Source organism: Strix uralensis, chromosome 4, assembly GCF_047716275.1.
Source record: "Strix uralensis isolate ZFMK-TIS-50842 chromosome 4, bStrUra1, whole genome shotgun sequence".
NCBI classification, from domain to species: Eukaryota; Metazoa; Chordata; class Aves; order Strigiformes; family Strigidae; genus Strix; species Strix uralensis.
Genome location: NC_133975.1, coordinates 8,075,694 through 8,093,608, shown reverse-complemented (window position 1 = coordinate 8,093,608; position 17,915 = coordinate 8,075,694). Strand labels below are relative to the sequence as shown.

General features: G+C 39.8%; 1 protein-coding gene across 5 annotated transcripts in view; it reads left to right on the top strand.

Moving 5' to 3' along the window:
- CTBP1 (C-terminal binding protein 1) overlaps positions 1-17,915 on the top strand; it is a 248,124-nt gene that overhangs the window by 73,506 nt on the left and 156,703 nt on the right. The window contains exon 1 of one of the 5 annotated variants that reach the window (XM_074865547.1): positions 12,138-12,156. The exons of the other annotated variants lie outside the window; for them this stretch is intronic. Within the exon in view, the coding sequence (XP_074721648.1) occupies positions 12,150-12,156 (7 nt within the window). The 5' untranslated portion in view covers positions 12,138-12,149. Of the gene's footprint in view, positions 1-12,137; positions 12,157-17,915 lie in introns of those variants that run through there. 5 annotated transcript variants of the gene reach the window in all.

Genomic DNA, 17,915 nt, shown 5'->3' with positions numbered 1-17,915 from the left:
TTTGTATGTAGACATGCACTTGCACAGAGACAGTATATCTCGATGTAATATCATGAAATGAAAGGTGATGCAGTTACATGTTTTTCTGGAAATAATAAATCCACTGTTGTGTGAACAATATAACAAAATGTAATATATAACAGACTAAAGGAAGTAATATAATTAGAAGACAAAACTGCGTATTTATTATCTTGTTTTCAACAAAACCTGTTTTCACAAATTACCAATTAACTTTTTAAATAATGTGAAATCTGCCAGTACATTGTAAATCATAAATTGTAGAATGGTTTGAGTTGGAATGGACCTTAAAGATCGTCTAATTCCAGCCACGGGCAGGGACACCTTCCACTAGACCAGGTTGCCCCGTCCAACCTGGCCTTGAACACTGCCAGGGAGGGGGCAGCCACAGCTTCTCTGTGCAACGAGTTCCAGGGCCTCACCATCCTCACAGTGAAGAACTTCTTCCTTATATCTAATCTAAATCTACCCTCTCTCAGTTTAAAACCATTACTCCTAATCCTATCCCTACTCCTCCTGATCAAGAGTCCATCCCCATCTTTCCTGTAGCCCCCTTTAAGTACTGGAAGGCTGCTATAAGGTCTCCCTGGAGCCTTCTCTTCTCCAGGCTGAACAACCCCAGCCTGTTCTCACAGAGGAGGTGCTCCAGCCCCTGATCATCTTTGTGGCCTCCTCTGGACTCACTCAAGCAGGTCCGTGTCCTTCTTATGTTGGGGATCCCAGAGCTGGACGGAGTACTTGAGGTAGGGTCTCACGAGAGCAGAGGGGGAGAATCCCCTCCCTCAACCTGCTGGTCATGCTTCTTTTTAGGCAGTGCCAGGTTGTTGTATCATGTAGGCCTGTTAGATATTCAATGTATTAATGAAAACTGTAATATGTTTTCTGAGGTTGAGATGATAAAAATTTTGGCAAGACATTTGAGGTGATAAAAGTTGATAAATCCATAAAATACTTCCAGCTGAAATGGAGACATGTTGTCTTTGGTTGCCTATACGGGATAAGAGTCCTGGCTACACTGCTATCTCTGTTGTGTATCCTGTCACATCAGCAATGCACAGGAGAAAGTTTCAGTGACTCAGTTGCTCTGTAGGGTTTTTTGTGCTCAACAAACAGAATAACTAAACAATATTAAAATGAGAACTTGATTAAAAATAGTTTGATAAAAGTAAGGGGGATATCTTAACTTCTGACATTTTTTAGTGTCTCTCAATTTTGATTTATCTGATCTTATATAATCAAATGACATGTCACTATAATGATATCTCGTCTGAAATATTGTGATATGCCAATTTTTTTCTTTTCTCATTTCACCCATTGCATCTTTTTAAAAAATAAAAGACTGAAGTTCAGTCTTTCTAGACACGATTCTGAAATTATTTAGGCACAATACTCGTAATAGCAATAAAAATCCATTTTTGTATATTAATGCTATCCTATAATCACTGACGTCAATACTACTATTGCTTATGAACGTTTGAAGTATTTATAGTAGGAAGTATGTTAGTGCTGGATTTAAGAGAAGGGATAAGACTAAATTTCCTATTGAGGTACTATGAATGTCAGTCTTGGAAGGCCTCCATACTGTATGGTGGTCTGCAAAGATTTTTCTGCACAAAATGCAGTTATTTCAGTGAAGATTAATTTTTATTTTTGCATCATCATCTTGCTACTTTTCATTAATCAGTCTTTTACCTTTTTAATTTTATGCATGTCTTATTGTTAAATCTGTTTTTTTTAATGACTCCTGCTTTCTTATTCCTACATATTTGACACGTAATATGGTTAAATGGCTGTGCAGGGCATTTAGTTATGTTTATATACCCTGTGAAGTTTGTACCTGTGGAGACTGAGTCAAGTGATTTGGACCTTCTCATGGGAGTAAAATATTTCTTCTAGCTTTTTCACTGGTGCAAAACAATAATAATACTTCCTAGTGTTACTCAAAAAATTCTGGGTGCCACAGTTATGAGATGCTACAAAATGACAAGTATGTACTGTTGAACATATTTGTTTGTTTTGTTACTTTGGCATCAAGGGTTTGGGTTATTGAAAGGATATATTTGCTTAGTTCTTGTAGGGAGTTTCTAGTTCAAACAAGATGAAACTAGTTGCCTCTTGAATAGCTGTTGCTTTTCAGCCCTTGTTAAGTGTTGTCTGTGCCAAGGATTGCTGCAGTGATCTTTTCTACCTTGTTAAACTACTCCCAGTTTTTCTTTTTTAAAACTCAATAGAGTTTTTCTTCTGTGACTAAATAAAAAGTAACATTGTTCAAATAATGTGTTGTAAGCCCTGTGTAAGTCTTTGGGACACAATGGAAGCTGCTCTTCCTCATCCATCAATCATAGGTTTATTCAGGTGGTTGAGAAGGAGACGCGTGTCAGGAGTGGGGATTTACAGCCAGGTTTAAGTTAAAACACTTCCATTTTCCCATTGTCCCAAAAGAGTGTACAAAACACATTTTAGCTGACAGCTTTCGTTTAAAGTGTTTAAGCCTGACTATAGGGCAATATATAGGCCATATACAGTCCATGTAAAATACATATGGATTTCGTGTAAAATACATATGGATTCACCCAGAGTCACTACAGTCCCTGTAGCAGTGTTACTTCACTGTAAATAACATACTGGGTCCTTTGTAAGCAGTTGATTCTAGTAGCGTTGTCTTTTGCAGAAGGAGTAAGGATGCACACTCCTGTTACTGCAAGTGACCTGGACCATGTGTGCTATACTGCAGAATGTTCCAGAGGATGTTTATAACCCACTCCAGCTTCATCTGCCACCTTCTCATTAGATTAATGGTGTAAAAAGATGAATACAGCTACCTGTTGAGCTTTACCTCCTTTTCCAAAGGTAGTAAAATGCTTATTGCATAGCATATAGAATGTAGGTGATGTGGTACATCATTAAATGCTCCTACAAGCTAAAAGTAAATTCAGGTAGAAATGAACTTGGACCTGAAGTATGTTGGTAAACTGAAATGTATTCATGCTTCAATACATTTTAGCAAAGACCTGGAATTGGATGCTTCAGGGTATGGTAGAGTTCAGTCTTTGTTACAGTATCAGTTGCTGCTTTGTGTAGAATTACAGAGGTCTCCGCAGTAAGAAGCATCAAGTACAGGCAAACACTCTGGTTTGAAGCCTTAGTATTGCCAGAGCTTCTAAAAATGGTTAAGCCTATTTATTTTTTTTTTTTTTGGTAGAACCATTTTTAGAGCTTCTGAAGGCTATTAAACTCTTCCAAAAAGGCACATAGGAACAGACAATCTTAAAAATAAATTTTAAGCTGTTGTTTCTCATTTACCCATCAAAACTGCTCTATTCTTACTCATGTTGCAAGATGGGCTGCACAAAGTCTCACTCTAGTGAGAATGTGAGTGCAAAATGCAGTGAAGGATGTTAATTATTGCATATTTTACCTAGTTTTGTATCTTCAGTTAGTGGATTGTTTTCTGTATTTCAGACAGCTTTGAAAAAAAACATATCCCTTTCATTGAAAAATAAGTTGATGTTATCCAAACTGAACAGAATTGTCATTCCAGGTAGGCTAAATAGGTTCTGTGTTATCTGTTATCAAAGAGTTTATGAAGGACTAGAGGAGTAGGAAAAAAGTTCACCTGCTTTTGTTAAAGCAGCACTAATTAATAAATATATATGAAAAACCCCAAACCCTTCCTCGTGTATACAGAGCTGCAATGAGCAGGTAGGCAAGTGAAATGAGGTGTGTTGACGTCTTGGGAGCAAATAGGGAAGCTCAGGAGCATTTTCAATTGAGATGTTAATGCTTAAGATCACTCAGATTTTTTTTAATCAACTGGTAGTTTCTCTCTGAGTCAAAACAATAGCTGAAACCAAAACAATGTCAGCTCTGCAGTCAGTTTGTTATGGGATTATGATAGATCTGAAATGTTATCTTAAGACTATTATTAACTGTTAATTTACATTTAATTCTACTTAGTTTTAATATAAACACTTTTCTGTTAAGAGTTTGTTTTGCAGAACAAAGGCAAAAGCGTATTTGTATACATACATGCACAGAGGCAATTTTAGTGATGTCTGATCTAATACTACATCAAGGGGAGACAGCTGTGATTTAATGAGCACAAAGCTAACTGAAGTTCATAACTGTTATTGATGTTGTTGGAGGGGTTTAAGAAAAATCTTCTTGCCCTGCACATGGCTTCAGAATTTAACCGCTGAAGTAGATTGTGCCAGGAAAGGGGGTTGTGTCTGCCAAACTTAAGAGCAGGGTCCTTGAGTTCTGTGTAATTGTGTAATTAAGATACAGCGTTTTGTTGAACACACCTCAGCAGAGGTCCTACAGCTACCTGACATCTCTCTGCAGAAATATCACCCTTTTGGCGATAAGTACATATGCACGCTGGCCTGCTCAAGCCGAGGATCTTCCCCTTAGGAGAGGCAGTGGGTTTATCCTGCCGTGACTGCCTGAAGACCTGCTGCTTTTGGGTTCAGTGTCTCTGGGGCAGTCTTGAACTGCTTCAACAATTCTGTGTGATTTAACGATAGTATTTGATCGTTCTAGGGATAGGGAGACAGGTACGGGCAAAGACTCTAGTTTGATGCCTTGGTATTGGCAGTGCTTCTAAAAATGGTTAAACCTACTTATTTTTTTTGGCAGAGCCATTTTTTTTTTAGAGGTTCTGAAGACCTCCGGCATGCTGAAGACATCTGTGTGGTGTGCGGGGCAGCCTCTCGCACCTTCCTGGGGGAGTCTTCACTCTTCATTTCTAAACCACCACCATCTTTCAAAATCCAGACGTTATCTTTTGTTCCAAAAAAAAGGCTTCAGCTCAGCCCTCAGCACTTACAAGTCTTGCGTATTTTATAGAATATTAAGGAGCTTATTGTGAATTAATTCAAGACTCATAAAAATTAGTATATGCTGCTACCAAGAATTATAGGCTTCCACCTTATGAGCTACCAGAAGTGAAGAAACAAGCTAAGGTTTGGTTTTTGTCTGCCTTTTCAAGGTCAGTGAGACCTTGGTGTTGGAGTAAAGCATCCACAAAGCGTGAGAGTGCGACTGCAACCACAGAGGCCGATTCCTCAGTAGGCACCCAGTGTTGTTAAGGACCTTGAGCCAGAACATGTTACTCATGACCATCTGCTGAATAATGATGTTGTGGAGGCCAGACGTGGTCCTTGTGTAAGCAGCTGTAGGCACAATTTCATTCTATGTATCTTAACTTTTAGCCTAAATACGAACCAGAAAGTGAGCAGAGTGGTTTCAGCTGGAAAACTCAGCTAAAGAAGAATTATTTCTTCCTGCGTAAATTCACTGGCAGGTGTTACTTGAAATGAAATAATATTTTTCTAAAAGGAGTGGTGTGCAAGAGAGGTTACCAGTGGAGTATTGAGGCTGACTTTCTTAATATGGATCACCTGGCATCAGTAGAGGGGTTGTGCTAATGACAAAATTGGAAGGCATCCTAAATATAGAAGAGAGTCAGGATATTGTACAGAAATAACTCAGATGACATTGAAAAGTGGGCTAATAGAAGTGGAATCAAATTCAAAATGTGAAATCGAAGGTCATATCTTCTAAGTGAGTAAAAGCAGAGTTTTATAAAATAGGAACTTGCAACAAGGTCCTCATTATGGATAAATAGTACTTGGATGATCATGGGATGTGCTTTAGCAGTCCCTGTGATATGCATAAAAACAAATGAACAGAATTTTCCACTCTATCAGTGTGACTTAGTAATTTCTGAACAGTTAACGAGTGAGGTGAAGAGACTATCATGTAAGAGGGAGATATGAGTAGTATAGAGTATTCATCCTTAGAGAGATACATTATGGAGCAAAACTAAAAGAACTGAAAGCCAATGGCTGCAGAAGAAAAAAATGGTACCAATAAATTCTGAATGAATTGAGGGTGAATGCTGGAAGAGGATTCCTGATGGGCAGAGCACCTGAAATCCACCACAGCTTTCCAAGGAGAGGGTTGGCAAAAAAAAGTGCAGGGATTTCCTTAATAAGGAGGTTCACATTTATGAAAGGAACTATTTTGCATAGCTTCTATAACATCCCAAGGGAAATCCTTCTCAGACCTGTGCTTCTAAGAAATGTGTTACACCAGTAGCAGTCTTAATCACAGAATCACAGAATCAACTAGGTTGGAAAGGACCTTGAAGATCATCCAGTCCAACCGTTAACCTATCACTGACAGTTCCCAACTACACCATACCCCTCAGTGCTATGTCAACCCTACTCTTAAACACCTCCAGGGATGGGGACTCCACCACCTCCCTGGGCAGCCCATTCCAATGCCTAACTACCCATTCTGTAAAGAAATACTTCCTAATATCCAGTCTGAACCTTCCCTGGCGCAACTTGAGGCCATTCCCTCTTGTCCTATGGCTTGTTACTTGGTTAAAGAGACTCATCCCCAGCTCTCTGCAACCTCCTTTCAGGCAGTTGTAGAGGCCGATGAGGTCTCCCCTCAGCCTCCTCTTCTCCAGACTAAACCCCCCCAGTTCCCTCAGCCGCTCCTCGTACGACATGTGCTCCAGACCCTGCACCAGCTTCGTTGTCCTTCTCTGGACACGCTCGAGTAATTCAATGTCCTTTTTGTAGTGAGGGGCCCAAAACTGAACCCAGTAATCGAGGTGCGGCCTCACCAGTGCCGAGTACAGGGGTAAGATCCCTTCCCTGTCCCTGCTGGCCACGCTATTTCTGATACAGGCCAGGATGTCGTTGGCCTTCTTTGCCACCTGGGCACACTACTTTATTCAAACTATTTTCTTTACCTGGGAAAAGTGTGGATGTTCACAACTATAGCTGAGACAGTCTGCTCTTGGAGTAAAAGCCTGTTGTGATAAATGTAGCGATACAAGTACCTTGATATGTAGGCTAAATGTGTAATGTTAAGAGAAGAATATATTTACCTAATGTATTAAATATGTCACCACAATAGACTGTGCAAATATCCTTCAAAAGGAGCTCAAAAGTTCCAGAGCAAAACTCCAAGGAGGAAAATTTAGGAGGAAATAGATGGTTTACAGATGCTCGTTTCTAGATGGTTATCATATTAGTTACTGATCTGAGAAAGCTGATAAATTCTTAAAAGCCTATTTTAGATTTTAGTGCAGTATCAACTGTTTTCTTAAATTCCTTATGGTCTCAAAATTACACCCATGAAACATCAGCTATGTTTACCAAAATATTTTCAGAATTAGATGAGGGTTGCAACACAGGGAGATAGTTCAAAGAAGGAAGCGTATATCTGGTGTTGACAGTTTTGCAAAATGATGTGAATGTGCATGTACAATATTCAGCATTTTCACTGTAAGTAAAAAAAAAAAAATCTTTACTCTTCCAAAAAAAACCCACCCCAAACCCCAACCCTATCATTATAACAGATTTTGATTTTAAAAATAGAATTTTTCTTGTGCTTTAAGTCAGAAAGTATCGAAGCTTTTTATTGTAGCAATATATTCTATCACCATTGATAACCATACCCAACTGTATTGGGTTCCCATCTTTTTGCTAAGTTTCTGTGCAGAACCTAGATCTCTGGGAACATGAGATTTTTAAGCCCTATAAGAGTGCGAAGAATAATACAAAATGCTTAAATTAAAAAAAAAAAATCTGAGTTCATTGTTGTATAATGTTCACTGCATAATGAATGTTGTAAATTTGACATTTTAATAAGCGAGTAAAAGAAATGTTCAGATCACTGAGAATACAGAGGTTGCTTAGTCCTCGCCCTGAACCTGCCCATGGTGCTGCCTCCCATATAACCTCCCCTCCTTCACCCAACAGGCGAATGTAAAGCTGTGTGGGTAGGACCAGAGGTTTTGAAGAGCCATGGCAGTTAAAACAATGCCCTTGAAGCAGTGCTTCTGTTAAAGATCTGCAGTGTTATCCTGTGTCTATGATGACTATCTGGACAGTAGGATGTATGAACAAGAGAAATGCAGCTATCTGTTTGAGAGGCAGCACTTCACAGCATGACAGAGATTTAACATAAACGTTGGTTCTTTGGAGAAACAGTGGAGAAACCAAGACCTCTGGCAAAGTGGAACGTGCTTGCTTTGAGTCAGAACAGTAGCGCAGTAGTCAAATTTTAATTTGGTTTTCACTGAGTGACTTAAGGTATTCAATAATTCCAGTTTCCAAGAAAAGAATGAGGCAACTTGGTCTTGAAGTACTTCATAAAATGATTATTGAACTGATTCAGACCATAAGCACCATCTAGCCCAATGTCCTGTACCCAACAGCAGTTAAGAACAGGCCAACTATGTACGTTTTTTCTAATATTTCCAGCCTTCAGATATTTTCAGAGTATGGACTTCTGAACCTGAGGCAGCTTCAGTGTTGCACTCAGTGATATATATATATATATATATATATACACACACTTTTTTTTTTCTTTTTCCTTTTTTCCCCTTTTCCCTGGGAGCCTGGCTGGCGCTCCTTTTGACTCCTGTGAACTTAGGTCTCTGCACTCTTGTCTAAGAAGGAGGAAGGCTGATTAGAGGAAGATGCATCAGAATCAAGTGACTGGTACCATAACATAAAAAGCAGTAGCGGGCATTTTTTGACCACTGGAATGGCTGACATATTTAGGACAGAAGCATTGTCATTCCGGGTGATAAGGTAAAGACATCCTGGTATATTTGATTATAATACTTAGCAATATGCATGCAGATACATTTTAGAATAGGCTAAGTAGGTATACGTATATGCATGTATGCAGTTTTAATATCAGGGACAAATTTGCGTAATTATAGCTTATAATTTGTGTGCGTTGCAGCTATTTTTGAAAGTTAAATAATTGCTGATGGGAAGGAGTGGTAATTTATGGCAAGAGAAAACGCTATCACCTCATCTTATCTTGAGGGTAGTGGGTGTAATTCTGAAGCTGGTCCTGTTTGCTGCTTCTCTAAAATATGCATTGCTGCTATCTGTAGTCACGTTTCGGTGACTGAAAAGGTTCATAGCAATGTGGGTATTTTCTTAATAAATGAAATGATCACCATGCAGAAAACTTGTAAAATATTGAAATAATGGTGGTTTGTAAGTGGGAATATTTGGGTATATTTTCCAAATAGAAGTATTTAATTCTGAAAGAAACATTTTGTAATAAATTTTCAGTTGCTAATAATATGACGGAGAATAGACTTTTTTTTTTCCTAAAACTGATCTAGGTTGCTGTAGTTAGGGAAGACAGCAGCTTGTTTAAGTAGTAAGCCATTTTTAAGGAGCTATGTCTGTTTATTAACTTAACAATGTTCTGTAAATGATTAGATTGAAATGTGGATATGGCCTTTGAGAATATGAATGTCATGAGAAAGAGCTGATGGAATTATAACTTTAAATATGTTCCTGTTTACTTGTTTAATGTATTATTAAATGTCATTTGTTTAAAAAAGGAATTCAATTCATGATGGATCTAGTATAAACAAATATTGTTTTTGTATTACTTAGGCTCTATTTGATTTTTGTTACATGACAGCATTTCAGAATTAAGATTCCATTATTTATTAGCTAGAAAGAAGGACGTTTAGCTAGGAAATCCATGGAAGTTCAGAAAGTGACTAAACGTTATCGATGTAAAATATCCACTAACTCACTGCAAATATGAAAGTATGCTTCCAGGAAATGTTGGATGTTTTACTATAAAAGAAATATTTGGAAGATCTGTCAAGACTTCAATCATGTGAAGACTGCCTGAGTGCACCACATATCTGGCATTATAGAGGATTAAAACTAATTTTAGGACAGCCTTCTAATGCTGTTGGTATGGCGTAGTTAGCCTGCAGAGACCGAGTACTAAGGAGTTTCAGGAACTAATAATTGTAAACTTTAATAAACAGGATCTCAGTATTTCAAATTCTTCATTTAGGACGTATTTCAAAGCTGTATAGCAATAACCTAGTCAGGATAATGGAGACTGAGGATATGCCTAAATGCGTTCTTCCCAGAAGTAAGCCTTTGCTCTAAGAGATGCTCCGTCTTCCTCCCTGGGGAAGAAATCACTTCTCTGATACCTTTACGTGAGGTTGGAAAAGCTCTTCTTGATGCATTTCTCAGTAGTGGAAAGTATCCATGCAGGAAAATACTTTACCGCGTGTATAACTTCAGACATTCAAGTCCAGTGGGATTCATTATATTCCTAAATTCAAGCAAATACTTAAAAGTTATTCAGAGATTTTGATAAGCGGTGTCCATCTATCAGGTAAGACACTTGCCTTGTGTATTTCAGTAGATTTTCCGTCATCCTAAATGCCCTAGAAATCTTTGTGTACTCCAATAATGACGACTGTTGAAGTCTGACTAGTGAAGGACTTAATTTGGTGTAAGTATTCCCCTATGTAGGTAATCTGTTTTTATTACTTTTAACACCAAAATCAGCAACATATTTGAAGGAATAAATTACAAAGCAAGGAGAAGCCTAGAAAGTAATTATTACAGATATGGTAGTGAATTCTCTAACCACCACTTCAATGATTTTTTTTTTTTTTGTTACTTTTGGTTATGCTTTATAAAACATGTTTATAGACTATGTCAGCAATGTTCTTCCTCAGTTGCTGTTGCAAAGACTATTTTTGCAGTTTATCACAAAATGCCAGATTTGCTCAGCATGTAATTTAATCTTATGCTTGGAAGCATCCACATTACTTGGTTATCATGAAATTATTCTTTAATAAAAATGTATGCTTTGTGATCTATATTTTATTAATTTGGTGAGTCAGTTTATCGATTGTTGCAGATGCCATGAATGTATAATTTGTCACAGTTATTGGTTGCCTGTCAGCAGTTTGTAGCACCACAGAGTTCTTGGCTCTCGGGGCACCTTAGAAATAAGCCTTTTTTGATCTGCAGAAGAAAAGCTTTCTCCTGTAAATTATCATCAGGACTTGGTTTGGTATCAGGTTTATCACTTCATGGCATGTATTATCCTGTATTAGCCAAACGCTATGAACAAATTAATAACATGGCCTGTTCAGGCAAGGGCTTTCAGCAAATGTGATTTAGTGATTTTAAATGCTGGGGATGAGGTCAGAAGGAGCACAGCGTTAGAAACGGGAAGCGCAGATTTTCTCACTATTTTGGTTCACTCTAAACTTAGGAATTATTAGTGTCACTGGACTGGAAAAACAAGAAAATTCTGAGCTTTTTTTATTGCCTCTTGTACAGTTGATAGTTTTCTGCTGTAATAGATAGCAGTCATGAGGTTTTTTGATTGAAAAAATTACCTTTATGAACAAATGTTAATGAATTTCAGTTTTTTAAAAAAAATAAATACCATGCATTCAATATTTTATTTTTGTAGTAAAGCAGATATTTATTTCCAAAACTGTTGGATTTAGCAAGGAAGTTTGCTTTGCTAATAATTTCGCAGTGGCGATACAGCATAAAGCTTTGCATGAAGTGGTGTGGGTGAAACATCTGCTGGTTTCATTTTGGTATTTTTAAAGGCTGAGTTCAGCACCCTAGGAGCTTGTTCCAGTCATGCACTGAGTTTGTGTATCATGTTATTAAAAAACAGTGGCTGAGCAGACACTCTTCTGCGCCTCAGATTTTAGCTGGAGTAGTTGTAGGGTTTTTCATCCCCTCATCTTTCTGGATTCTCTAAAATATTACTCTCTCTGGTGCTTACTCGCCATCTGTGTTGATGTAGGCAGGGGCCTCCTTTCACACCACAACAGGTTCCTGAAGTTGTTGGTCTGTATAATGTACGTTGGCGGGGGGCTATGTAAAAGATCTGGAAAAAGGCGCTCTCCAAAAAGAGGAGGAAAGGGGGAAGGAGAAAAAAAAAAAGGAAGAGAGAAAAAAGAAGAAAGGGGTGAAAAGAGAGAACAAAAAAAAGGGGGGGGGGCGGGAAAAAGGTAAAAAAAGAAATAGAGGAAAGGGGGGGAAGAGGAAAAAAGAGAAGGCGGGGGGAAGAGGGCAGGGCCGGGCTGGGGTCCCCCCCTCCGCGCCGCTCCGCGCCGCTCCCCTCCCCCGCCGCCGGCCGCGTAAGGCGCCGCGCGGAGCTGGCGGCTGCGGGCGGCGCGGGCCGCCATTGGCTGCGGCCGGGCGGCTCCTCCGCCCCGATTGGTCGCGCCCGCCTGCTCCGTATTTTCAGCGGCGGCGGATCCCGGCGGGGAGCGGGCGGCGGGGATGCAAGGTGGGTGCGCGGGGGGGCTCCCCGGCCCTACCGGGTGCGGCGGGCAGGCGGCACCCCCGGCCCTGCTCACCGTCCTGGGGCCGAACCGACTGATTTATCTTATTTTTTTTTTTTTTTTTTTAAATAATTGTATTATTTTCTCTGCCCCCCCCCCTCCCCCGGCGCGTTGGGCGAGGTGCCTGCGCTCCCGGGCTGCGCCAGCGCGCAGCGGTGCGGGATTGGAGGAGGGGGGGTCGGGGATGGCCGCGTCCTGCGCCCAGGCTCCGCCTGCCAGCGCCCCCCCTCCGTTCCTGCCTGCGGGGCGGTTTTGCGGGGCGAGGGGCTCTTTGTGCGTGGGCCTGCGGGTGTGTGGGGGGGTGGTGCGGGTGTCGGGGGCCGGTTCTTCAGCAGAAGTTTGCCCAGCCAGCGCCACCGGGACGGGCTTAACGCGCGAGGTGCCCCCAGCACAGCTCCGGTTAATGATTTTATTTAAAATGACTGTGGTTATCACCGCTGCCTGGCGCAACCCTGCGCCGGGTTCCGCTGGCACCCTGCAGGGAGAGCGGAGGCGGTTTCCAGGTGCTGCGTAGCCTCCTGCCAGTTCTGCTGATGCTGCGCAGGTTGGGGCGGCGATGGGCTAAAATTAACTTTCTGAACGCAGAGTTTGCGCTGCGGGTTTCTCCAATTTTAAAATTGAGGTTTGCGTGTGTTGGAATTGCAGAAAGTCAGGCAGAATGGGCTCAGGCTGTCATCAGATCCCTGGATCCTTCCCATAAGTTATTTCTGTGGATTTGCTACTTATTGAATTACTGTTTCCCCATCAGTCTGAGATTTTAGCTAATTGGAAATTGACGTGATTACGTGTTCTTATCTGGACGTATTTTGTTTGGTTGAAATTTAAAATAACAAATATGAAGTTAAATGCCCTCCATTTTCATCTTGTCTTGTAAATCTGCTGTATGGTTCAAGGACAAATTTGGCTCTGTATTATTTCGTAATACATCTAATCTCTTTTTCATGAGGCATTTCAGAGTCAACTGTATTTATTATATTTCTTCTGTATATTTCATCTAATATTAAAACTGCATCCACTTTTTAAAGTTCTGAGTTTCCTAGTGGTTTTCACGGCAAAAGTTATTTCTGATTGAGATATGTTTTAAGACAGAAAAATCTGACAGATTTTGCAACTTTCCTCCGTGTAATTTTCTCTGAGTAACATTGCAGTTACGATTGGGCTGCATGCTTTCTGTGCCATCTAGTAGTTAGTTAGAAATTTAAATATACTGTGTAGCATCCCCAGCTGGAGGCAGTACTTGAAATTGTAGTATATTTGCATGTTGATTTCTGTGATCTAAGGGAACAGTGGAAATTTTAGATACCAATACCTGTTTTGAGCAGGTTAAAAATCAGTGACGGATTGTTTCTTTTGACTAAAATTGCCACTGAACCTTTAAGGTGCCCTATATAGAAATTTGGGTTAAAGTCAGTGGTGCTCTCAGTGAAGTCAGTGTGATCTACACCCGAGTTTGCTCTAGATGCTGTTAACCCCTTGTTGGGAGTCGTAGAGGCAGAAGGATGCTCGTGGGTCCTGGTCTGTTGCTAGGCCTAAAAACTTCATATTTTTTGTTGCTAGCTTGAAGACGTAGGAAGCAGTAAAGGTTTTTCTGGGGAGTAATGGAAGAATTTCAGTCTGGCCCCACTGAGCAGGAGCAACCCCTGCGTGTCAGGGGCTTGGCAAGTGGTTGGAGGAACTGTGCTGCTGCAGCTTAACTGGTCCTCACCTCTCACCCGTGCACCCATGGGTGCACAGGCAGCCTGACCACCGAGGGGGACTGCGCCAGCGTAATCCTCTTGGTAAAAAATAATGGTGAATGGAAATGGCACCTGTTACACCGCTGGTGACTTGTCAGCTCCTAGAAAAAAACTGCATACCTGCAGTTTTGTGATTATCTACCCAAGTCACAGAGATAGTCTAAAATAATAGATATCCAGGGAGTTTAAATTGAATTTAACAGTGCATTATACTCAGATGATTGTGAATACTTGATTTTGTGAGTAATGTAGATAGCTACATATACTTTTATTATGAATTAAATATTATTTATTTATACAAGTGATGTGTACTTTTAAAACAAAGCCGGCTACAGTTCAGTAACTACTGTTTGAAAGTAGAAATATCTGTGCATACATTTTATTGTCTTTTGATTTAAGTACATAATGGCATGCATAATTTTCATATTTTTTATAAACTTTTCCAGAGCATCCTGAGAAAACAGAATAATGTCTGTGCCTAATTGATACCTACTGAGACTTCTTTAGCCTAAATAGCAAATTCTGATTTCTAATAGTGTGTAAACAAACTGCAGCCAGGCTGGCAGGCGTTGCCTGCTTGTGGTGGTAACAGAAATATGAAAGATGACGTGAGTACTGCAGGACTGAATTACCCCTCCACGCCTCCTGCTTGTTTTCTCACCCAGACAGGTGAGAGAGCAGATGAAGTCTTTTCTTTCCGTTTTGACAGTACTGGATCACTTACCTGGTACCACATACAGATCCAGTGGCCCCACAGCGTTGAAGAAAAACTTGCTGTTTCTTACTCTTGCGCTTCAATTAGTAAATGTTGATAAGTGTAGACTATTACTTAAAGGAGATACATGTTACTAAAAAAAAATCTTTTCCGAATATAAATAGATAATAAACTTGTAAGAAATATTTTTCTAAATAACCAAGCAAAAAAAAAAAATCAGGCTAGGAAAAAAAACTCAGTTGGTTTTTTTTTTTTTTTTTCCTAATTATGTGAGTTGGATAACAATCTAGACTCTAGTATACGCAAGAAGGTTCATATGGATACAGTGAATCTGCTAAACATAGATTACTGAAGGGTCAGCAATAGTAAATGCATAAATTATAAATTTATTTAAAAACAGTCTCTGTATTTCCCATCTTTTACCTGTGTGTCTGAATCAAAAGATCGAAGTTTTAGCAGATATCGTTTAGTTGTTTTGTTGCTACTTTTTGGTTTTTTCCTTTATCATGACCTTATTGGATAGAGAGAGAATATTTCCTTGGTAAAGTATGAGGGGTTACTGACTTTTTAAGGTGGTAGTTTCTGTCTAATAGCAATCCAGCTGCACTTTTCCCTGATAGCAGCAGTGTTTATTTCAAAAGTATAATAATTTTCATATTTAAACACATGCAGTGTTAGATTGAAAAACTTTTAATGACAATTGCATGGCATGTTTGTTTTTAAAAGGTTATGTTGAATGACAGCAGAAAAATGAATTTGTAGTTTTTAAATATCTGTGATTTTTATATCTGTTATTTAATAGACCTGTAATGTTATCACCAAGCGCTGCCAGTTCAGGATGTAGTGCAATGTGTAACATTTTCTGGTGGTGGAGTTGCTCTAAGTGGAGAAATAATTTAAGTGGTACAAGGATTTTTATAGCCCTCTTGTCACAATTAACTGTGTTTATGAAATATGAATTTACACAACATCTGCCTTTCGGGGCCGCCGTTCCCGTTGGAGCCCGCTCGCTTCGCAAACCAGCAGCATCGTGTCTAAAGCATCATGGCAGGGCAGGATGGACTGGAGCCTGCGCAGTGGATGGGCAACCCGGGCCCTGAAATGATTCATTTTATAGATATTGTTGGGAAACTTGTGCAGGAAATGCAGATGTTTTTAAGTATAAAACCTTCTTTCAGTTTCATTTTAGGAGAGTGACTTGCTTAGGCCGCACTGAGGTCCTTGATCTGTAACTGACTCATCCTGTTCTTGCTCCCTGTGATCTCTGCTTGTCCCCCTAATTCCTAGTGCATAGGCAAAAAGTATGGCACGGGTGGCACGCTGGTGGTGTGGGATTTGGGGTCTGGCACGCATCACTACAGTTTATTTTGGAGAGAACAGCACTTGTATTTCCTGAAGATGAGGGCTTGCAATGAGATGGATGAATCCAGCTGGACCTTGCAAGATGTGGGGTTCATCATCAAAGTGATGGGTTGTCTCCTCGAGACCTTCCTCCTCTACACGCCTACTAGTGGTCACCCCCTTGATGGAGGCTAGGGCTTCAGGCAGAAGGGAAGAGCTGGCATTTTATATGGTTACACCTACCAAATTTTCTTGTCATGCACTACTGTGTCTTTTACTGTTTTATTTCCTTCCAGCACTTGATGTTCTTATGCCTCTCACCCTTTCTGGCAAAGCTCAAGAGACGGTCATTAATGTCTAACTGGTAAAATTTTTGTAAGCGTCACAGCAAAGGCAAGTTTACAGTGTAAGCCAAAACGTCTTGCTAACATTTTTTTTCTGTCTTGCTTCTGTCCGTTTTTCGGTAACAACAGGAGGACAGAGTAGTTTGAGAGGTATTGATGCTCCTCCTCGGTAAGGGATGGCTTGGGGGGAAAGATCAGTAGGTGCTTTAGGAAAGATGCAGTTTCCCATCATGGGCCAACTTGGGGCACAAGTAGCTTTTCATACCGGTGAAAAATGGGCACAATGGTGAGAGACTGAAAAAACTTAAAAATAATACCGTACCACTTCTCCCACTTTCCATACATCACTGCTCTTGACTAGTAAATGTCTCAGATCTGGCACTGTCCCTCAGGGCAGAAACTGTATAATGTGTAAGGTTTTAACCTAGCTGGCATGTCAGGATATGCAATATTCAGTACGTGGAAACTGTTCTGAAACATTCACAGTAAGTGCTCTTGGCACAACATCCTGCAGATATTGAGGCATAATATTAAGAAATTAGTACTCAAACTAGAGGTTGTACAACTTGAGAAGTCTGGTGTGACGATTTGGTTGGGCTGTGGAAGCGATCTAAATGCTTGCTGCTATTTTTGCCATCATTATTCATGGCAAAATAATTGAGGCTGTTCATAAAGCAAGCTGTGTTGTGAAGAATAGCAGCAGACTGTGTCATGTGTTACCTTTACATCCGAATTTTAGAAGATGAAGTAAAAATAATACCAAGTGTTAGATCTTGGTGAAACCATCCAGCAAAAACCTCCTTGTTCTTTCTTGTGCAGATATTTTGTCCAGCCTTCTGCTGCTGCCTCCTGAAGCTTTACTGCTAATTGTTCTCTTCCTGATATTTGCAAATTATTATGATTGCTAGGTCAGAGTGAAAAATTATGTGCAACAGGCAGTTGTTACAGTGGAGATCAATCATATTATCTTAGAGCCAGTTTAATCTGGTGAAGGAAAGAGTCTGAACTAGTTAATTATCTTTTCTTTGGGTTATCCTTCTATAAAATGGGAATAATCATAATCATAAAAGGTGCTTTAGGACTTATTAAACATTTCTGAAACGCTGAGGAATCATAATTAAAGAAATAATTGCCTAGTAAATTGTCTACTTGATAAAATGTAAAAAATAAAAGATCTAGAGTATATTAGGCTTCATAATAGTTTAAATAGACGCATGTAGTTTATTTACCTACTCAGCGAGAACTAGCAACCATTGAAAGCAAATAGTTCCTTAGGAGAACTATATTTGCAAAATGAAATTATTTAAATCAAGGTTTCCAGTTCACTAGATTAAATTACTTTTACATTTATGATTTAGGCTTTGATTTAAATCATACTTTGTGCTGTTAATGTTCAAAATTTATCACCAGCACTGAAGCTGTGAACACAAAAGACGTTCTTGGCAAGACTTGCAGAATGTAATGTCAGTATATTTCTCTGGAATACTAAAAGTTTAGAAAACAAAACCTTCCTCTCAGCAGTTAGGATGTTTGATATCTGGGGGGGGGGGGGGGGGGGTGAAACAAAA